This window comes from Acanthopagrus latus, chromosome 14, assembly GCF_904848185.1.
Source record: "Acanthopagrus latus isolate v.2019 chromosome 14, fAcaLat1.1, whole genome shotgun sequence".
Taxonomy (NCBI): Eukaryota; Metazoa; Chordata; class Actinopteri; order Spariformes; family Sparidae; genus Acanthopagrus; species Acanthopagrus latus.
Window position 1 is genome coordinate 2,926,221 of NC_051052.1, and position 23,124 is coordinate 2,949,344.

Genomic DNA, 23,124 nt, shown 5'->3' on the forward strand with positions numbered 1-23,124 from the left:
AAGAACAGTTTCTTCCCGTCTGCTGTCAGCCTTATCAACAAGGCCTGAATCCCCCCTGACACTCCTCACACTCCACCTCTACCACTGACTCTACCGTCACACTGACAGCACCATAACTCTATGCGTTACATTAACGCTCAGCTTGAACTACCTATTCATTTGCACATTTTCATTTGCACATCATTTCTGTAATTGTTCACTGCCAGCTGGTCTGCTCCTTTTATCCTTTTACCCAAAAAACAGATTGTGTATATATATTTATATTGTATAGTTATATTTTCTACTTTTTAAAATAGTTTATATTGTTAATTTGTTATATTTTCTATTCTTTAAATAGTTTATATTGTTAATTTGTTATATTTTCACTTATAGTTATTTGATGCATGCACCAACATCACCACAACAAATTCCTCGTATGTGTAAAATCGTACTTGGCAATAAAGCTTTTCTGATTCTGATGATTCTGATTCTGATTCTGATTTGGTGTCTTGACTTGAATGTTTGCAAAATGCCACACAGGGCAATGAACTTCAGTATGTTTGTCTGTGTGCTGTCTTTTCTTTAATTCTCGAGAGTGAGGTAGCTTTTAATTCATTCATTCTTCATTAATCTGATAAAATGCTGATCATTTTTTGTAACTTGGACCCTGTTGCAAACAGATATTTTTATTTTGGTAAAACTGTTTTGTTCATATTCTCGATCTAGGCTACTTCTTTCTCCCTGAAAATTATAAATGTAATATTGAAAAAATAAGAAAATAAAATGTATATATATATATGTGTGTGTATATATATATATATATATATATATATATATATATATATATATATATATATATATATATATATATATTTAGAGAGAGAGAGAGAGAGAGAGAGAGAGAGAAACACAATGATATATATGTACTTTTTTGAAAAAACTAAATAACAACAAAATGTAAATTTTAACAAGTTTAATTATAGCTACATTTATCAATACTCACATCACATACACTCTAAAAAATAATTCTGCATAGTACTTAATTCAATTGGTGAAACATTTTTACACTTAAAAATATTGAGTTGATTTGAAAGCTCTCAAATCTGTTAAAACAAAACATGAGTATTGAGTAAATCTATTAATGAGTAATGAGTAATGAGTAAGTAATATTTTCAATTACATCTGAATGATTTGACTTGGCACAAACACCACATAAATTGAGTAAATGTAACTGAAATACTGTGTAAACCATATAGAAAACGTGAGTAGAAAGCACTAAAAAAAACTGAGTAAATATAATTGAAAACATTTGTAGGAGATAATTGCAAATTTTCTAATGACTTACTAAAAAAATTTGTTGTACTGATTGATTTTTTAAACTTGCTGTATTTGATTTGAGGATATTCAGTACTATATACATACTACTACTATATACATATACAAATATGACCAAGATCTCACAAAACATTAAACTTTATTTTAAAACATTTTTCCCGCAGAAAATTTTTTCCAGTATATGCATATACCTAATACATAAAAGTGCATTTCAATAAGGAATTTTTAAAATACTTAGCATGGCAACTTCTCCCTAAGAACTGGAGCTAGATCACATATCGCAACTTGTCCGTCTGTCTTACCACTCAAGTTATGTGGACACAACCTACAGCAGCACATTCGAAGCTGTTACAAGAAAGGCAATTCAGGATACCCAAGATCAAACGCCTCTGAACTAAAATGCTTCTTGCCAAATGGCCATGAAAAAGATACATATTAAAGATGCATATTAATGCAAGGGGTAATCTTCACACTAAACACATTGATGACTAGTAACTGGGCCCATCACATCTGTGACACAAGGGCAAAATCATCTCCACAGCATATTTGGCTTCACATTTAGATATGACAATACATTGGTCATCTCTTATGCTTTTTTAAACACCTGCATTTCTCACAATTACAGATACTCCAAACTGGAAATACAAAAACTACTTCCTCCTTTAGAAGTACAACATTTAAGTCACTTCTGGTGAAAATGCCTTGAAACTCTTGACTCGAAACTAAAAAATTGGATGCCTCACGCCTCACAGGAATGATTGAAGAAAAAAATCAAACGCATATTAATGCAAAATGTAAATGTACAATCAAAAAAACATCAACAATCAGTCAGACAACACCTGGAGGTGGTTTGGCGAAATGAAGCCATAGATTGTCCAAATTTCTGTCCAGAAGAACCTCACTAATTACTGAGCGTACAGTCTGTTTTTTGCCTTACACACATGGTTCAGTTGTATGAGTCTCATCTGTGCTCATCTACCCCACAGACAACTATATCATTACATTGTTTTTCAGTCGTTGCACCTTTGTTGACAGGTTTCCAGCATCCACTTCAACGAGCATCTTTTGAAATACTTCAAAAATGTATTTAAGAGTTTTGGGGTATTTGAGGTCCAAGGCATAAGTTAGTCCAAGCAAGTAGCAGCAGGCTCTGCTGAGATCCCCAAGGTGGTTGAGTACGGTGGAACCCTCAGTGACGATCCCTACATCCCTGACTTGTCCATCTTCATCACGCACAAGGTACAGAGCCATCGTCTCTGCTGCCAGCTCTTCTTCCACATTGACCGCTGAATCACCAAAATTCTGTAGACATTGTAAAGGAAACTGGTTATAGCAGGCAGTATGTCACCAAAATAAAAAAAGACCAAACTAACTACATAAATCAGCTACATCACGTTGTAAGTTGTCTATTATTTTAACTAGCATATATGACAAATTTGAGTGATGTGAACAGACACATGCAAATAACAATAATAATTCTGATTTCACCACTAATGAAGGTATCTGTGCATATTTTCATTCATCTACTAGACTTAGCGATATGTCTGTTGATGCCATAATGTAGTGGGGGGCCATAAACTAGGTGGGGCATTATGATAGCAAACAGCATACAGGTAAGACACAGGTGATGACCAGCAGGTGTATGAGAGGGGAAGCAAATAGTTTTTTGACCATGTCAGTGTGGCAGTGTTTTTAAACCAATAGAAACTATTGAAATGAAACATAATCTGTGAAGATAAATCCTCTCTGGAGATTACATCTGTTATTAAGTGGCACTATATAAATAAAATAGATTTGAACTGAGCGTCACGCCAATATGGAATTACTTTAAATTTAGATAATATTTTATGTATTAGGTGTGCAGAATCCAAACTGATTTGGATATAAGCTACAAGACTAATGTTGTACTCTTTCCAATAGACACAAAAAGTCAAAGTGCCAATTGTTACAGCTGACTATGTATTCAGCGGAAACACAAATTTACAGATTACTGTAGGGAGAATGCTGAAAGTCATCTATTGCACTCACCTCAAACTCCTTGATTAAGGCACCCACATCTTCACCCAGGTGATCAATGAGACATCGGATGACAACTTCTCTGGTTTTCTCTATGGGAATTCCACTCTGTTAAGGAGAAAATGTATTTAAACAGCTGACAAGATTCAGCAGTCACTCTCCTCAGTGCAGATTTTGGCCCTTTTACTTTAAATATTATAACAGATTTGACTACACTAAAAAAATCAAACAAAATTTAGTGAAGCAATTGGTAAAACATTGCAATTTCTATTAAAATTCATTATATCATTCAGCCCTTATCTGGAGTGATCGCCGCAACCTTGAAGTCATGTTTGCCATGTGATATATTCCTTAAAAGTCTACTCAGAATATACTCACACTGAAACAGAGGAAAAAGGAATGAAAGATAAAACAGTGTGGTAGGCAGAGTGGTAGAGGAGCAATAATGTGAAGAGTGTATGTTGCATATGAAGAAGACAGAGGAGATTGAGAAACACTGTGGTGGAATAAAGGCTGCATGAGGCATATGACCTTGTGTTGAATGCAAGAGTACAGAAGAGTCAGTTCTTAGAGAAGTAAATTAGGTTTAGAAGAGACACAACAGGTGAGGGAAAGAAGTATCTCAACAGAGGAGTAAACTGAAATACCTGGAGTAGAATATTCATTTCTGTACGATGTCTCTCTCCAGCAGCACCTTTCTTGGCTTGGAAGATGGCAAGCAGTTTAGGGGTGTAATGGTCTAACATGAACATGAATTTGGCCTCAAGATTTACGGTGGTAATTCGATGGAACGTTGACCTGAAAAAAAAGAAAAAGAAAAAGACAAAAAAGGACAGGGCCCAATTTACAAACTTAGATTTAAACAATGCAATTTCTGAATTTCAGCCTCTTCTGCCCAAGGTATATGTGTTAAACTGTGTTCGAGAAATTACATTTTCTCACCTGTGACACATCGAACAAGGCAGGCCACCTTTCCTTGATCTCTTTGATGCTCAGTTGAAGACTAACAACATCCTGTCTTCGATGAGCAAAAGCGTTGGACATCAATCCATTGATGGTTCCCCTCTCTCTCTTCTTTAATTCAGACAGAATTTTGAGCCGCTGTTGCTCTTGGTGTTCACTGCTTTCTCCTGAAGGATAATGTGGGAGATACATCACTTCCCCTTTGCGTGCTTTTTTAACATTTTGGGCTGGTTTCCTCTCACCAGGACGCTTGTTTTTGAGAGAATTGCACGTAACTTCAGGAAATCCAAGATTTCTTAACTTGGACCTATAATTCCCCATCTTGTATTTTAGGCTGTACATCCATCCAATCCATCCGTTGCGACTTCCAGGTTCTGTTAGACATGGGTGTTTTTGGACTAAGGCTTCTGCAACCTGTCCGACCTGAAGGCCTGTGGGATAGGCAGTGTAACTGTACATGTAATCTGCCAGCCTTTCCAGTATTTCAGACTTCAACTTGGGGTTGTTGAGGACAGTTCCATTTTTCAAAAATTGTTCATTCGCATTCCTCAGTACTGCCTCTGTTGCAACTGAAAAACATGGAATTTCAATTTCAGTTGGCCACAATACCCTTTCGGGGCTTAGTAAGACAGTGCCTTGTGATGACACTGATGATGTGCCATCTGACTGGTAGTCAGCAGAACTAGAGGATGACTGTGAAGACAGTGTTTTTGAAGTCAAACTGGAGGTGTCACTCACATTGTCTGCATCTGCCACATTTTCAGTCTCCGGTGTTGCTAATGAGAGCACTATGGATGGAATAATGACCACCTTGATTGTCCCCTTATGTTTAACCTCGTTAGTAGAATGAATTGTGAAGAAATCACCAAAGTCCTCGTCAAAGTAGTGGAGGGTGAATTCCTCATGGATCTGGAAAGTGTCCTTCACAGTCTTATGCAATTGCTCCACTGTGTCTGGCATCCCTGATGACAGTGTGAGCTTCTCACTATGATGATCTATAATCACCTTCACAACAACAGGGTCCATCTGTATGAAAACAATTCACAACTGGAAATCAGAGTAGGATTGCTGTACCGTTGATGCTTTTAGCTTTTTCACCTACTACTGGACAATAATGTGTCTTTTTAAACTGACCATGCGTTTCCCTCCCACACAGTATGCTGCCAAGGGGTATGTATCACTAAGTTGCTGTATGTGCAGCAGAGTCACCTTCCCAGAGTGCTCCAAAACAAATCCCCTAAAATGTTCATAATACCAACTGTTAAGCAACTTAACAATGAAATTAAGATCACTGCCTACAATCACAATTTGTGAAATTTCCACAAAATCGGGTAGACCACCGGTAGCACCATGAGGCAAAATCATCCCAACTGCATATCTGGTTCCATGATATGACAGTGCATTTGTCAGCTCCACTGTGGTTTGTGTTGGATATACTTTTTTAAAAGACTCCTGTATTTCCTCATGCAGCAATGCCAATGGAATACTAGTTACTTTACTCACACATAATGCAGGTTTCAAAGCATCAGCATGTAAATGATATGACATCATCATTTGGTGCTTTGTGGCGAGACTGAGTAGAATGTTTCTGAAACTGTTTGTGTGTCTAACAATACGCTTGAAAAAACTATGCTTTGCCTCAAAGCGCATAGTCCAGACACAAACCAAAGGTCCAAAGCATTTTATCATGTCTGGATAATGTTCCAAGAAATGGAACTTAGGAGTTAACTTAAAGTCAGGAAAAACTTCCAGCAGTCTATGGCGATGTTCAGATATCAATGCATCAAGATAACTTATACTGTCCTCGGTATGAATCGGGGATACCACGAGTTCAGTAATATCTTTTAATGTCATGAGAACTTGCCATGCGGGATCACTGAATGGCACCTTTGCACCAATTATAAATGGTAATAATCTTAGTAGTGTCCAATTCTCGTATGCGTTTCCACCGATAGATCTGCGAGAAGAAAGATTTAGTGGGATGGGTTGCGGGCGGTCAGTTTTATCGGTCCAATTATACGGAAACTCGGTAATCAAATCGTTCAGTTGTAAAAGAGTGAAATACTGCTTTTTTACAAACACATTAAAACATAGTGCCAACTCCAAAGGTATTATTCCTTCCAAGAGGTCGTGGAGCACATCTGGTGGGTACCCTGTCACAAAATGGAAATGCTTCAATTTCTCTGTTAAGGGACAAACCTTCTTTACACCGTAACAATGTACCAGATCAGGGTTTTCCTTTACAGATTGAACATGTAAAGTATAATTCTCCTTTGTTCTTGGTGGAAAAAACCCAGAATGCACCTCTTTTTGCTGGTAGTCTGAATGGTCCCCAATACAAAATCTACATATGTAATTCCCAGTAAAACTTTCCACCAGGCCACTCAAGGAATGAGCACCTAGATTATCCGCTGAAACACAAAAAACTGTTCCTCTGATATTTTTGCCACTGGCAGGAAAAAAAATGCCTTCTTCCTCTAATGTAATAAGGTCCTTCAAGAGAGGCTCCAGGACAGTTTCATAGCCAAATTTCTTAACATCATTAGCTTTGCAAAGAAGTGCCAAATTAATTGATGTTAATTGGGATCTCAATTCTGATGGCACATCTGCAAGTAGCCAATACACGGCTGTCACTTTGTGTTTTTTCCGTGAGGTTCCAAGTGGATTACATATTTCAAAATCATCCACATAAAGTATAAGTGAAATTCTTAGCTCCCCATCCGTGTGAAACTCATTTAACTTAAAATATTTGCCATCTCGAAAGGATGAAAGCTGTGATGCATTGCCTGAATGTCTTGTCAGTATTTTACTTACAACGTCTTTATTGTTTAACAGTTGCTGTAAGGATTGTAGGATGGGTACATATTGAAAAGAACAACTGTCCAGTGGATCAAATATATATTCAACTGGCTCGATAAAATGGAAGTTTTCTTTAAAGTATTTCTCCCTCTTATACTTAGAATGAAAAGGACCATCAGGACCAAACGCTTTAGTTAGAGGATTACAGAGTTGTAATTTTTCAACTAACTCACTGATAAGATTTTCATCAACAGTGCAGTTATTCTGTGTCAAAATGTCTCTCACTAAATTTGGAATGTACTGCGATGATGATGTGCAAATAAACTGGAGCTGTTCCACCAAGTCATCTAAACATTTACCTGTGACACGATAAATGCTTTCTAACTTCAACAAGAGAGAACCAATTACTTCCACAAATGCACTTGTATGTCCTTCGCAATCCAAATCTACAGAAGTATCCAATTCCACATCATCAGTTGATTCCACTGATGAAAAATGGCTTTCTTTCTGTTGAACACTGGTAGAAATAGGAAGTTTTACAATCACATCAGTCTTTAAATCACATGAGTAAGATTGGTGCTTTCGACTTTTGTGAGTAGCATAAGTGCCATATATGTTTGTTTTGAACTCACAACCATCAAACACACACTCTATTGTTTCTAGTCTTTTCAGATGAGAGTTAATGTGTTGAAAATAATCTTTTGTATTTGGAAAGCACGAGTCACAAATTTTACATTTAAAAGCTATCACATCTCGTTGATTTTCAGTTTCCTCTGATTTGTGAGCTCTATACAAGTGTGTACGCAAGCCACCCCAAGTTTTAAAGGAACACGAACAGTTCAAATGAATACAAGGCAGAAAATGTCCACGACCAAAATGTCCATGTTTCAGTCGATTGTGTTTAAGAAGTCCCCCCTTCGATGATGCCACAAATGTGCAGAGCTTACACTGCCATTCCATACACTTTTACCTTACTGTGGGTTAAATGGGGTGCACCAGTGGCTCACAGGATGGAGATTATGCCGTGAGGCTCTCTTTTTCCCTTGGTGATCTGGGTTCAAGTGAGGCTTGCTGCCCTTTGCTGCTCGTCCTCCCTATATCTTTCTCCTTCACACGTGCATTCCTGTGGCTCCCACACTCATTCTGTAACATAGGGACAAAATTTTCAAAACAAGAGCACAATAAAAACCTCTGTTGCCACAGCAAGTTAAGAAACTAAAGTCAATATTCCCACAATAAATTTGGAATAAATGTAGGGTATGCTTTGCTAATATTAAACAGAAACAACTTACCTCCCCTCTTTTCTTGATCAGTTGTTTCCCATGCTGAAAAGCAAATTTTGAAAATATATTGAATGCATGATAAAACCATCAATCTTATGGTATTTCCTTCCATAACAACCTAACACACAAGTCACTATGAATTACATGCTTTTATATCTCGCTGAATACAAACCAGTCTTGGCTTTAATAATTAATTCTTTAGTTTTTTCCCGTGAACTTTTAAAATAAGGCTACTAGAGATACACGCACTCTGTCGCTCCAGTGAGTGAGACGAGAGACCTGCACTGGAAATTAAGACAGAGCCCAGCCTGAGACGTTCAGGTACATGGCAATTTATTTTTGCCATTTCCTTGCTCGTGCTTAATCTCAATCACTTACAACTCAATTTTTATCGTATTCTTTACACCTTAGAAATATTGTTTACCTTCCATGCATGCCGATAAAGCTTATGACATTAAAAACAGAAAGAGACGAGAGACGAGACGCCTCACAGCAGTCGGAGGGAGGTCGTGTTCACGCCACATAGTCCGCTGAGTCCGCACTACCTGCGATAATTCATACATTGTTTCACATTTCGGATAGTTTGCGTTTACAAAGCGAAGCCACCAAAACAGGCAAGGAAGCGGCGTGCCTTCTTCGACCGAGACCACCTCGTCCAGGTGGACTAGAGTCCAGTTGCTGGCAGAGGACTCGGTCGGCGTTTAGCGCCAAAAGACAGCCAGCCCGTGCAGAGCCAGCCTGAAACCACTGAAATGATAACTTTAAATTACATGTGTCCTCCAGCTATATCCTGTTTAGGTTTTAACGCGGTCTAGAGTTATCAACGGGCCTGCAAATTAAAACCCGACCCGACCCGCGGGTGCTAAAGCCCGGAGCAGTCGCGGTCTGACTCTCTAGCACTCACTCACAGCCCGCACGCGGTGCAACAGCGCCCTGTGAGCTGTTATGTACATCCGCGATTTTTGGTGCCAGTCGACACGGCACCTTTTGAGAGGCGGGGCGGGGGTGCTACTCCGAGCCCTCAGCCCCGACTCTAACCCGCGGGTCGGTTCGAGTTGGGTCGGGCTCCCCAGGCGCCTTCAGTACGCTAACGCGGTCTGAAACCTGCACAGCTAGTCTGTGATGCATCTTCGATACGGTTATAAATGGGTGCTCTGGTTAACTTGGCAGGGCGAAAAGTTTTAGGTTTTATTCCCAAACCTGCCTCAACAACATGTTGCAGTTACACACATTAAATGTTGGAGCTACACGAAAGAAGCCTTTGACTAACTTCACAGTGCAACGAGTTGTTCAGAAGCTAACAAGACAAGTTAACTAGCTAAGCTAGCTGTAATGTCGAATGGCGCGATAGTAATGTTTGTCAACTGATATTTCATGCTCATGTCTGTCTTCTGTAACTAAGGAGGCTTATGAGAAATTATACATTTGTTTAAAATTACTTACCGTCGAGTCAGGTTTAATTCAATCCGCCGTGCCCGCCAAGCCTGCTGCCATCAACCTGTTCAGATCTGTCCCAGAACCGTTAGAATGACGTCACTTAGTCAGTTCCGCTCTGTTTACTGGATTTTTTAAGTTGTTAAGTTACGTCTCAAATAAAATTGAGTTGAGTTCTATAATAATTGCACTAATTGAAACGAATTGCTTTTCGTAGTGTATTCTCAAAAATGTTGTTGAAACATACAGTGATTATTACAAATATTTAAACCATGTAATCTGTCAGTCAAATAATTGTTTATTTCAAAGAAATAAACTTGATTTACATGTGTATATTTCACACAAAGGTTCCTCTTTGAGTTCTACTAATGGATTTTGATGTAGTCAAATCAAATACTCATCATAATGATATTCATCAGTTTTATCAAGCATACATACCTATATATTACTGTCACATTTACTGGGTCCTTGAATTATTTTTTAGAGTGTAGTAAACCATAATTATTGTATAAATTTACACAGGATTTTATAAATAACTGCCGCGGCTCCTTTCCCCTCCATGTACTCTGCCCTCAACTTCTCTGCCAGCTGCTGCGGGACTTTCCTCCGAGCTATTCTGCTGCTGATGCTCCTTGAATAAGATACGGGCATTGATCCCAGCCAGGTCGAGGATATTATAGAAGACACTGGCCATCTTCGGGTACAGTCTTTGACGGACTCGCCCTCGCCATCTGGTCCAGAACATCCTCGCTGTAATGGTGTTGTTGTAGCACATCACAGACTCTGGTTTTGCCTTCGCCCTACTAAAGGTGTCCACCTGCGTACACGGTGCTCAGGATGCAGACATTCTTCCTCGGCTCTCCCTGGTGCACAGTGAGTCTCGTCACTTCAGCACTGCTGTTTCACAGAGGTGGGAACTCCAGTTTGTGTTTGTCCATGGTGCCAACCAGGCTATATAATGCAACTATATAATAACTAACTTACAAGTAAATTTACTAATAAGCACAAAAAATGTAACAATGAAACCCCGCTAAATGATGTGCGGTCATCATGACCGCTTATGGCCGAAGTGGGCAAAACATATCATATTTTCTTTGTCTTTTATGCACTTTATATAAAAACTATTCTAGATTAAAATACAGTCAAAGTTGTTGCACACATACATTGGCCGCTCTCGTGCTGGCAAACCTTTACTTGGACTCTGCTAGCTGCTCCGAGCTGAACAGGTGTTATGCCGAGAAGTGCCTGCTTTCTATGGCAAAATGCAGCTTGAAAGTATTGACTTGTTCTTTGTCGGTTTAACGTGTGATAATATAAGTATACATTTATATCGGGGGCCCATATTTTACTGATTTTGTAGATTTGAGAGATTATGAGAACATTCTTCACATTTCTTAAGGCGGCCTTTCTCCGGTTCTTGATCAATTTGTTCTGCAATCAGATTTTCAAACGTGTAGGCTACTACTGAAAGGAGGTAACATTCATAGACATATCTGGTTACATCTGCTCAACCAAGTCAAAGTTGATAAAAAATAAAATGTGTGTGTGTGTGTGTGGGGGGGGGGGAATATGCAACCATGGCTTTTTAAGACACATACACTGCTACTTGTATGGAATCCATGTTCATATGAACTAACACTCTTAATTGCAATTTCTATAACCTCATTGACCATCACGTGTCTGCAGTGAAACACATGAGATGGATGCAGTATTCGACAGAGCTGTTTTTGAACTTGCCAAGATATGCATCCCCTGTTTTCATGATGACAATAATGATGAGGATGATAGTGAAGAACTTTGAGTCAAAAACAAAGATAGTTTGTTCCAGTTTGATTTTATGATGGGAAAAAAAGAAAAAAAAGAAAACTATTGCCTACTGAACTTAATTTTTTAGGCAGGAGGTTTAAGCACATATCATTAATGCTTTATAGAGATTTACAAGAATGCGAATAGAAAGACCCAACAGGTCTCATGAATAAGAAAAGAAAATTACCTCTCAGATAAGAGAATAAAGATAGAAAAAAACAACAACAACAACACTCATCCCTATTTGCACACAGGGCAGATGTACTCCTCATCCAGTGGTGGACTGCTCAAACACCCATTGTGGTACCAACGCGTGCACACATCTTCACAGCCAATCTGAAAATTTGACATTACATCTGTATCAACATCTAGTGTTATCCTCTGATTTACTGTGGCCATAGTAAATGTCATGTTTTAATGCTCATTAGTCATGAGATTTGTATCTAATTTTGTCAGTTGTGTGGGCACATGCAAAATAGCCTGCATGTCTGTTTTTAAAAATGTTCAATAATATCATTACCCATTGTGTGTCGTCTGTCTCCCCAGATCCACACTGATGGCAGAGGTTCTCAAGTGTTTCTAGAAAAACACAAAAAGGACTGTTTTAAGATGTATACAGAGTACAAATCCCCCAGCCTTAAGAGATAAAATGTTTTGATGTTGAATGAACAGCAGTAAACAGGAGACATTAATGTGAAGCAAATTCACAGATTCACGGAGGAGAGTGGCAGCAATATCAGCCTGCATGGCGTTTACAGCCTTGTTGCTTGAATCAAAGGTAATGGCCTTGCCATTGATTATCCCCTCAGCAAACTGATGAAAACAGATTATGAGAAAAGTAGTAGTGTTTGATTACACAGCAAAAAACACACACAAGTCGAACCATTAAAAAACCACAAGAAACCATGACAGAAACTTTGAAATGATAAGATGTGTAACACTCCTCTAGACTTGCTTATTAATACATGGACAACAAAAAGCATACTCACTTTCAGGGCAAACACACCACATGATGTGCCATCTCTCTGATGTGCATGTGGAAGAGTGCTACATGTCCATCTTGATATGTTGTGGCCTCTCTTCTGCATGAATGCCCTTAAAGAAATAAATATATATAAACAAAATGATTATTACCGTCTTACTTTCCATAAACATTACTAATTAGGGCCCGAGCAGGGAACCTGCAAGGACCCTATTGTTTTTGAAGGAATTCTTTATTAGGGCCCGAGCAGGGAACCTGCAAGGACCCTATTGTTTTTGAAGTGATTCTTTATTTTTAGGGCCCGAGCAGGGAACCTGCAAGGACCCTATTGTCATGTCATGTCATGTCATTGTCCGAACTGCTTATCCCTTTCCACGGGGTTGCGGGGTGTTGCTGCTGGAGCCAATCCCAGCCTTCTCTCAGGGCGAGGGCAGGGTACTCCCTGAATAAGTCGCCAGCTCATCGCAGGGCCCTCACTAGTGAGCAATGTGGGGTTCAGTGTCTTGCTCAAGGACACTTCGACATACAGCTCAGCCTTGCCCGGGATTTGAACCAGTGACCTTCCGATCACTAGTCGACCTGCTCAACCCGCTGAGCTACAGCCGCCCACGGACCCTATTGTTTTTGAAGGAATTCTTTTTTTTTTTTTTTTTTTTCTTCGGACGAAATGATTGACCAAACTTGGAATGTAAGTCACACCTGGCGAAAAATTTTATAATCTATTGTCGTCCTGAATTTCCACCACTAGGTGGCGCTGTTATTAAGGACAGTGCGTTTTGGCTAATAACTCCCATATACTTTGTCGCACATTCAAAAACCTTACATCCACGTGTTCAGTGAATTGTGCTGAGTCTCGTGGTATAGGCCACGCCCATTTCCGCCTCCGTATTTTTTTCGCTACGTCGCAAAATGTCGAAAACCTACTTTTTCGAACTCCTCCCAGGCAATTTAACCGATTTGCACGAAACTTGACACACAGCATCTGTAGACCCTCCTGACAAAAAGTTATTAAAAGAATTTTGATAGGCCAAACAATACTCAAGTTATTAAATAACAACTTCCTGCAGATTTCCCTCCAAACAGGAAGTGTTGGATATCTCCACAATGGTGTGTCCAAATGACATGAAACTTCAGATAACACTTTGACATGCGTTCCTGAGGATGTGTCCAAAAGTTTAGGCGATGACCACAAGGTGGCGCTATTTAAATTCAAATAGTTTATATCTCCACATCGGTTGGGCAGATTGACACGAAACTTGGTATACTCATTGCCACTGCCCTCTTGAGGATATCTGACCAAGGACTTATCAATCGGCTACTAGGTGGCGCTCTGGTGCCAGTTTCATTTTAGATTTGGCCCTGTGCCCACACCTTAACACTTATGGAAATGAAATTCATAGGGGTGGTATAGACTAGCCCCTGCAACTTACACACCAAAAATGACCAGCAGGTGGCGCTATTTTCCACTTGAAAGAGTTTTTGGCCCGTAACTCACACATTTTGTGTCAGACATTGTTAGACCTTATATCAACATGTTCCCTCCATTCAGCTGAATTATTTGGTGTAGGCCACGCCCACTTTTGAGCTAACTTTCCATTCTCAAAATTGCAACAAATGCAAAACTTACTTTTTCGAACTCCTCCTAGGCAATTTGACCAATTTGCATTAAATTTTGCGTGAAGCATCTATGGTCCCCCCTGACAAAAAGTTATCAAAAGAATTTTGATAGTTCATAAAACGGCCGAAATTTAAAACAACAAATTACTGCATATTGTGTTGAAAGCAGACAATCTTGCACATCTAAACAAAATACTGTCTGATTATCACGTAAATGTTCATAATTGTGATCCATGGACTGATGAGGCTTTGTGTAAAAATCGGCCAATAGGTGGCGATCTGGTCGCAGTCTGATTAGTTTGAATGGAAAGTAAATGGGAAAATCTTAAAATCCTCTTCAAAACTCATCACCTTTCAACCTCTTCTTGTGCTTCATGCTTTGAGCTACGGATACCATTCCACCTTTTAAAGAGTCAGAAGACCTTGAACTGTTGGCCATGTATTCAGTTTCTAAAAATCTTTAACGGTTTTCAAACAGTCACAGTTTTGGTTTTAAGGACTTTTAGGCCGTCTTGTGATTTTATAATGGGTGTGTATTACGTGAGCTCGAATGCGTGAATGAGTGTAGAGCAGCTGGAAGAACTGGAGAAAAAATTCTCTTCAGCTACTGGATGATGATACTTCCAGCTTCTTCCTGAAACTATTTCATTGCATTATGTGGACATTTTCGTCAGCCAGCTCCAGAAGTGGACCATCAACTCAGTCTTTGTCTGGGGAATCACGCAGCAGTACACGCACTTTTTCTGAATTCAGCGTACATTACTTAATACCAGTGGGAGCAGGCCACCAAATTATAAAGAAACAGCTTCTTCAAGGCGTTGCATGCGGAAGCCCTGACGGCAGCATGCCCCGAGGTGCGGGGACTGCGAGGGCCCGTCCAACGCTGCTCGCAGCTTTAATAGTTGCATTTGGTTTCCTTTGTATTTGTTACCTTGTTGCTTCCTGGCAATTTGCCATCTTTGTCTTCGTCTCTCCCATTGGATCCAAAAATATAGTTTTTCTCTCTTGAGGATAAATGCCCTTTACATTGTCAAAGGAAACATGCGTCAGAATGTGAATTTTACAACGTAAATGCTTTAACATGCCCATGCATACCCAAGAAGGTAAGGCAGTACATACATATAGATCATTGAGTTTAAAAAATCTCAACTGTATTAATCTGTCATATGCTTAGTGGAAAATTCTACTGCTAGAAATACCATTTATTTCCACCAGTCACTGTGAGGATATTAAATACTCTACTTGAAGATCTGATAAAAGATTTGCAACTCATATAACAACTGATCAAAGCTATGATCACATTTTTACCATCAGCATCCAGTGGTGGTGGTCATTGACAATCCCCATGATCATTTTGTATTTCATTGGATCAATATGAAAATGAGGAGAAAAGTCAACAGAAAAGTTAGTAACTTGAAAATATGATGAATAAAATGATAATCAAGGCAGTGTCTGGATGAGTGCTTTGCCTTTTTGTTAAAATTATGACACAACTGTCATTTCATCAAAATTGCTTCTATACCAACTTTTAGTTTTGAAGTACTCTTTTTCCAGATACAGGTAATTTCAAAGCTGTCAATGACAGCAGCCTGGTCCACATTTTGCTGGTTATACTTTTCCACAAGCACACACATACATTGCACTGATTAGTGTATAACTTCCTCTCTCCTACTGCACCCACTAATGCAGAATTCCGCAAAGGAACTGATTTTGCACTGATAGCAAAGAAAAATGACAATTAGGCCTACCTCACTCTCAAGCTCTTGATTGGGAGCAATCCTTGCGATGTCCAAGCAGAACAATTTATAAGGCCCAGTTTTGGACAGAATTACATGGGTGTTTTGTAATTTCCCTGCCCACACCTCATTCACATCTACAAAAGTAGTATCGGTATTAACAATCTGAACATATTTGAATTTGAAAAAATACAATTTCTTAATACCTTCAATATATTTTTAATAAATCACCAAAGACATAAACTAAACTGAAGGATATCTGTGTATGCCTTTCCATTTACCAAAGGCCATTTACAACATTTAGTATTTAACTGTATAGATATTATTAAAGTCCGTGTAAAGTAAATTTAGCCATTTTCTTCTAAACACATTAAAAAGGTCATAAATGTATTTCTTTTAAAGATGTAAAAAGCATTCAACCATTTAGAATTTAATTTTGGAGCTAGGCTCACAAACTGTGTTTCAGGATTACTGTGTTCAGGATTTAATGGGCGGGTCAGAAAATCATTGGCCGCATTAGGTAACGCGGCCATGATTTGCATGACACCGATCCTGCTGCAGAAGCCCTATAAATACACTCAGTGCATTAGCTTCGGTGTTTTTTCTGCTGGCTCTCCAGTCTCGGATAGCATCTCTGAGAACAGTTTGCAGCTAGCTAACCAGTCAACCAGTCAGCTAAACAGTCATGTCTCCTCCACATCACTGATGCATCTTTCCTGGATACCACAGTGTGCAGAGTAATGACACTGTTAGCGTATTTAAGTTTCCTAAAGATGACAACGTAAGGAAACGGTGGATGGATTTTGTCAAAAGGAGCTACTGTGGAGAGTTAAAAATCACCACCAACACCTGTCTCCGCAGTGTCCACATAGTTATATACAGTTACAGGGACTGTCACCAGATAAAGTCTGGATATCTGAAGAGTCTGTTGATGCTGGTCAGTGGGGCCGAACCGACCCTCTCCGTCCCCGGCTTGCATCCTTCCGTCTCAACGACAGCGCTTTCATCTCCGCCGCCAGCATTATGTGCCCGCCTGCGATCGTCCCGCCGACCGCAAGTGCTCTCATCCCCACCACCAGCCAGACTTTAGATTCTCTGCACTGACCCGAACCGGACCGCGGGCCGGCATTTGCCGTCAATATCCTCGGGCAGGGTCGGGCCGGCACTTGATCAAGCATTTGTGTGTGTGTGTTTGTAATAACTCAAAATAATGACGGTACTTCCAGCTACAAAACGCTCATCTCTCTCCTCCCTCGACGTTGTTTGTGCCGCTGCGTAGTTTTACACGTGAGTGAGTGTCCTCGTGCAGAAAACGTGACTTCTCGCGCACGTGACGTCACTCCCCGAGATGCCAGAAGAAAAGCTAAAATAAATATTTTTACTGAGGAAAATGACAAAAATAATAGTAACGCACAGTGATTTGAATATGTGATTTTAATCTGATTAGTGGTTTGGAAATATTACCGCGTTAGATTACTCCTCACTGACAAAAGTGGTCAGATTAAAGTGACGCTTTACCGGCATCACTGAGTAGTGTAAGTGCAACGTGGAGCTTGAGAACGTCCGTTATAACAGCCCACATATGAAAAAAAAAGTCGGGTTTAAATCGGGCTCCGGCTCATAATTACAGTTAATGTGTCGGGCGGCTGGTTCAGACACAGACGCTGTGCTGGGCTCGGCTCGGGTCGGGTCGGGCTTTATTTTTTTGGGCCAGATCTAAGCTCCAAGTGCGAGTGTGTGCGTATGTATGTTATAAATATTGTACATTTGGGCAATTAAATGCATTTTGCTGAAGGTGCAAATCCTGACAGTGATTTTACACCGTGCATCCTGTCATGCCCATGTAATGTTAGCAAATGTTATTGCATTAAATCACGACATGATTTGGCCTCATTCCCTGAGCGAGTCCATCTGACAGCACAATGACAATCCACAGGTAATATTTTATGTGCACCAATATAGCTATGACAAGGAATTGTATGTAGACTGGGGTTTTACATTTGTGTGTGATGTAAAACATGGACTGTGAGGAACGAGGCTGAGCACTATCAGTGTCTGACTCAGACTCAGACTCAGTTTCTAGCTCTGATAGCTCAAACAGGTCGGGCTGGGTCCATCCAATGATGCTGCTAGCTTCCATTGTTACTGTAGGTTATGTCCTTGTACAGAACATGGAGACTCCCCTCCTCCGCATGGGCGTGGCTCCAGCACCTCTGTCTGACACGCCCCCAGCGTTTCACAGCAGAGAGAAGTGCTTGTTTTTCCATGATTTTGAGACCTAATTTTATATACTTGGTAATTTTGTTAATCTTTCAAATTTGGCTCAGTGGTCAATGACACATGTTTCTGTGGTATGACAAACTCATAACACAAATTTATTTCTGCTTTACACAGACTTTAATGAATTTATCGTAAACATACATTTTTGTATCTCTGATTCGGTATATGTGGCGCTTTCTGCCCCTGAAGACGTGGGTCTTGGTATCACTGTAGCTGTGTTGGATGTTGATGCTGTGGGTGCTGCTGGGGCTTTGGCCTTGGGAGTTAATGCTGCTGGTACTGTAGGGGCTGCTGTGGCTGCTTTAGTACATGTGACTTTTGCTGCCTGTCTTTTGTTTGACCTGGACGGGGGTGCTGTGGCTGTGGGAGCAGGGGCCGTGCCCACAGGTGAGGTGGTGGAAGAAGCTGGTGTTGCCGTGGCCTGGCCCACAGGTGAGGTGGTGGCAAGAGTGGAAGCTGCCGTGGCCTGGCCCACAGGTGGAGTGATGGTAGGAGCTGAGGCTGCCGTGGATGTGCCCACAGGTAAAGAGGTGCCCACAAGTGTGGTAGTGGCAGGAGTGGAGGCTGCTGTTTCACCTTTAGAACCCCTGAGTTTTGCTGCCTGTCTTTTGTTTGACCTGGACGGGGGTGCTGTGGCTGTGGGAGCAGGGGCCGTGCCCACAGGTGAGGTGATGGAAGGAGCTGGTGTTGCCGTGGCCTGGCCCACAGGTGAGGTGGTGGCAAGAGTGGAAGCTGCCATGACCTGGCCCACAGGTGGAGTGATGGTAGGAGCTGAGGCTGCTGTGGCTGTGCCCACAGGTTAAGAGGTGCCCACAAGTGTGGTAGTGGCAGGAGTGGAGGCTGCTGTTTCACCTTTAGAACCCCTGAGTTTTGCTGCCTGTCTTGTGTTTGACCTGGACGGGGGTGCTGTGGCTGTGATCACAGGTGAGGAGGTGGAAGGAGCTGGTGTTGCCGTGGCCTGGCTCACAGGTGAGGTGGTGGCAAGAGTGGAAGCTGCCATGGCCTGGCCCACAGGTGGAGTGATGGTAGGAGCTGAGGCTGCTGTGGCTGTGCCCACAGGTAAAGAGGTGCCCACAAGTGTGGTAGTGGCAGGAGTGGAGGCTGCTGTTTCACCTTTAGAACCCCTGAGTTTTGCTGCCTGTCTTGTGTTTGACCTGGACGGGGGTGCTGTGGCTGTGGGAGCAGGGGCTGTGATCACAGGTGAGGAGGTGGAAGGAGCTGGTGTTGCCGTGGCCTGGCCCACAGGTGAGGTGGTGGCAAGAGTGAAAGCTGCAGTGGCTGTGCCCACAGGTGGAGTGATGGCAGGAGTGGAGGCTAGAGCTGGTATTTTGTGAGGAATCCTTGGGTTCTGCTTATTAAAGGGTCTCAGGTGGTCAGTGCTAACCTTCTTCAAAACAGCACCATTGTCCCCAAGAAGATCAGCACTCTTCCCTTCAAGTGCAGTTATGGTCCAAGAAAGTTGGACTCTAGTTTTCCACCCATACGCTGCTGGCTCCTGATGTTCCCCAACCACAAATGTGGTTTTGTTTATTTGAGCCTTCATTCCCAGCCCTGTCTTGTCCTGGGCATTCTTGACATTGTCCAAGACAATGCTACGGATGTCATCCAGCTGCTCTATGTCTTGAGAGACTGTGTCCTCACCTACAGCTTCCTCCACACTGCTGTCCAACTGGAAAAAAGTTGGTAAGTTCTTCAAAATTCACTGTAGTGGCAGATACAAACAGGGTCATGATCATGCATATAAATTGATTTGAGAATACAACTTGCAGTTCTGTATTAATAGGGAATTTGAGCCTGATGAAAGACCAAGGTTTGATGCTTCCGGTATAATAAAGGCTGGACTGGGGGAGCAGCAGGTGCAGCTACAGCTCACTCAAGGCCACAGATAGGGGCCTGGGTGAGACACTTTGTAGGCCTTAAGGAAGTCAGACAAAAAAGAGAATAGTAAGATGACAGTCTCGCGTGATCATGACAAGGGGGGTGGTCCAGGAGGGCACTGGTGACCTGGACCTCGGGTATAAAAGAGGGTGATCGGGGCAGATTTCTCAGTTGCCCCGGGGTACCTCATGGATTTATAACTCTTCTCTTGGAATAAACACCTTTTTGGACTGAAGACTTGCTGCCTCGCCTCTGTTTTGGACTTAGTCTCTGAGCGGTCTTGTCTCAAATTTGGACTTAGTCTCTGAGCTGTTTTGCCTCTGGTTTTGGACTTAGTCTCAGAGCCGTTTCTCCTCAGATTTGGACTTTAACTTTTGAGCGGAGTCACAGAGTCAGATAGTGGAATAATTGGACGGATAAGGAAGGTAGTCTCCCACTACATTTTGGCGAGCCTAGCCGCGGAGGAGCGGCCCAGTACACAGCCTGCAGCGGCGGACCGGGAGGGACGGGACGGCGGATCTCAGGCGCGCCCCACATACACCATTAAGGGATATATTTATATCTTTTCTTCATTTACGAGTGATACCGTCTACTCCTTCCCAGCCCCAAGTCTCAGGTATTGTTCTAAAAACCTCTCCAAAAGAACCTAAGACTGAGAATTATGAAAAATAAAAATTAAATTAAGGTAAATTTAATTAAATTATTATTGTAAATTTTCCTTTATAAAAATTAATAAGTAATTTTAAGTATTGTTATTATTATTAGTTTTGGTTGTATAAAAAAATAAAAAAGTAATAACCTGAATTGAAGTATTTAAGAGGCATGGCAGCGGCCTTCAGGCCAAAATTGTGAGTATGTGTGATTGATAATTATATATGTATGTTTCATGTATGTTTATGTAAAAGTATGATTTAGTCAAGTCAGTTCATGTGCGCAGCGAATTATGTCTGATAAATAATGTTCATGCATAGCTTGCCCTAACCACCTTTTAATGATAAAACAAAGTATGTATGAAGAGGGATGGATAAATGTGAGAGAATGCTTTTTAACATGTTAATTTGCATGTGGATCTGTATGTGTCTGAGTCTTGGAAGTGGAATGGTGTGGTATGTTGTAAAATATGTGGCAGTACTGAGAATAATGGCACAAGGAAACTGCACTAAGCAGTTACCTGTTAAAACAAATAGCTCGAGCTGTGGAGTGTAAGGAGACGGGACAGATAAGTTGAAGATAAAATGCGCGTTGATGTCGGAACAAGTTGTTATTGTTGTCTGAGTGTCTTATCGGTTGTTATCGTTGTTGTTATCCGAGGAAGTCGGTGATAAAGTGGTATTGTGGAAATCTGCAGAAGTCGCTAATAAATTGTTATTGTGGTTTGAGACTATAGTAAGAGGTTGTAGCGGCCCGTGAAGAGGGCCGAAAGAACTACAAGTCTAATCTGTAGTTGTTGTTGTTGTTGTTGTTGTTGTAAGTCGTTAAATAAGGTGTTGTTGTGTTGTGAGATTTGAACAAAGAGCTCATTCGACCCGGGGGAAGGGTCAAGAGAACTGGCGGTCTTACGAATAATCATTGTGCCCTCTCAGGAATGATTTAGACGCGCATGAAGTTCTGTTTGGCGGGGAAGCCAAAATCGCTGTGCCCTCTCTGGAGTGATAAAAAGATAATGCGGATCCAAGAACAGCGCCTATGAAAGAGGGCTGTTATAGTGAAATAGCTGTAGAGTAGAAGAGAAGAAAATAATATAAGGCCTTTGTAAAAATATGTACATAAAGTGTGAAAACTGAAAAAAAATGCATGAATGTAAAATAGAGGAGTAAGGTACCGTGTAAATAATAAAATAGAACAAGTGAGGCAGGACAAATTAAAAGAAATAGATAATTGTAGTAGAAGAAATAGTTTTTTGTTCTTTGACAAAAATACGTAAGTAAACAGTTAAATTGTTTAAATAAAAAAGAGAATAATAATCGGAAGGCCAGAGCAGGAGCAATCTAATCCAAAAAAGATAACGGCAGCAAGGAAGAAAGAATAGAAGATAAAAGTAACGCAGCGCCAGCTGTGCCAGTCAGCGTCCGACAGGATGGGCATAACACACAGTAAGCGGCCGACGGGACTGACACCCGCAGAATTAGTAATGTTAAAACACCCAACGCAAAAGAGAAAAATTCAGGAGTGCATGAAAAGATGGCACGGGGTATCCTCTGGAGCCACAAAGTGGCCGTTAGCAGGGACCTTTGACCTAAATTATTGTGACTGAATAGAGGCTGAATTACAGAGAAAAGACCTAAAGAATGATGATAATAAATGATAATAAGTAGAAGGAAACATGACAATTTCCACTGTGAGAAGTAGACGGGAGAATAGTGGGAAAAATTACAGTAGAGGTGAGAGAGAGAGGGCCAGAAGCAGAACACACACATACAATCAAAAATAGATCAGGGGAGACCTTGAAAACCAGCCAGCGCCCAGCACAGAAAACAATGAGACACTGTCAGGGCAGCTGCAATTTAGACTTCAGCCAAACCTTCTGCATTTAGCAGAGAACTTAGACTTGGAGTAGAGAGCAAGCATTAAAATCGATGCTGTGACAAATAAGTAATAAATAATAATAATAATATAGGCGGCAGGTAGAGCAGGTAGGCTCGTCATCGGAACAAGATACTGAACCCCAAATTTCTCCTGATGTGCAGTTGGCACCTTGCGTGGCAGCCTCTGCCATCAGTGAGGGCCCTGCGCTGAGCTGATGACTCGTCCAGGGAGTGCCCTGCCTTCACCCAGACAGATAACTGCGACTGGCTCCAGTAACAAACCCTGCGACCCCATAAAAGGGATGAAGTGGTGACGGACAACAATAATGATGCTAATAATAATAGTAATAATAATATTTAATAAACAATAAGAAAATAGTAAATAATAACAGAATAGTAAATAATAGAAGAATAGTAAGTAATAAGAGAAGTGTAATTAAAATAACTGATAATTATAGGCAAATTAAAGTAATATGATATGATAATAAATT

The 23,124-nt window shown here is 40.8% G+C and overlaps 2 protein-coding genes across 7 annotated transcripts in view; both read right to left on the bottom strand.

Moving 5' to 3' along the window:
• Positions 1-1,436: 1,436 nt before the first annotated feature.
• On the bottom strand, positions 1,437-9,937 carry LOC119032820. 5 transcript variants are annotated; one of them, XR_005079052.1, is made up of 7 exons: positions 9,819-9,937; positions 8,385-8,417; positions 8,068-8,235; positions 4,273-5,319; positions 3,978-4,128; positions 3,343-3,438; positions 1,437-2,616 (listed from the first exon to the last, which is right to left on the bottom strand). XR_005079052.1 is itself a non-coding variant. In XM_037122394.1 (6 exons), the coding sequence occupies exons 3-6, from the start codon at positions 4,281-4,283 to the stop codon at positions 2,305-2,307; spliced, it is 570 nt and encodes a 189-aa protein (XP_036978289.1). In that variant the 5' UTR covers positions 4,284-8,235; positions 8,385-8,417; positions 9,819-9,937; the 3' UTR covers positions 1,437-2,304. The 5 variants fall into 4 exon arrangements, 1 of the variants encoding a protein (XP_036978289.1); XR_005079051.1 differs by having other exon boundaries at positions 8,063-8,235; XR_005079049.1 differs by having other exon boundaries at positions 4,273-8,235.
• Positions 9,938-11,624: 1,687 nt separating this feature from the next.
• LOC119032789 (SIN3-HDAC complex-associated factor-like) overlaps positions 11,625-23,124 on the bottom strand; it is a 53,823-nt gene continuing 42,323 nt past the window's right edge. Inside the window, exons 7-9 of one of the 2 annotated variants that reach the window (XR_005079036.1) lie at positions 12,605-12,710; positions 12,136-12,194; positions 11,625-11,951 (exon numbers count right to left, since the gene is read on the bottom strand). The gene's annotated coding sequence lies outside the window, so the exon portion shown is untranslated. Of the gene's footprint in view, positions 11,952-12,135; positions 12,195-12,604; positions 12,711-19,772; positions 19,900-23,124 lie in introns of those variants that run through there. The other variant, XM_037122327.1, reaches the window with a different exon arrangement.

What these genes read in the sequence shown, in the direction of transcription:
- LOC119032820 (XM_037122394.1), bottom strand. An exon ending in AAATGAATATTCTACTCCAG is followed by an intron (nt 3,439 to 3,977) that starts GTATTTCAGTTT and finishes TCTCCTTAACAG; the next exon opens with AGTGGAATTCCCATAGAGAA. An exon ending in CCTTAATCAAGGAGTTTGAG is followed by an intron (nt 2,617 to 3,342) that starts GTGAGTGCAATA and finishes CAATGTCTACAG; the next exon opens with AATTTTGGTGATTCAGCGGT.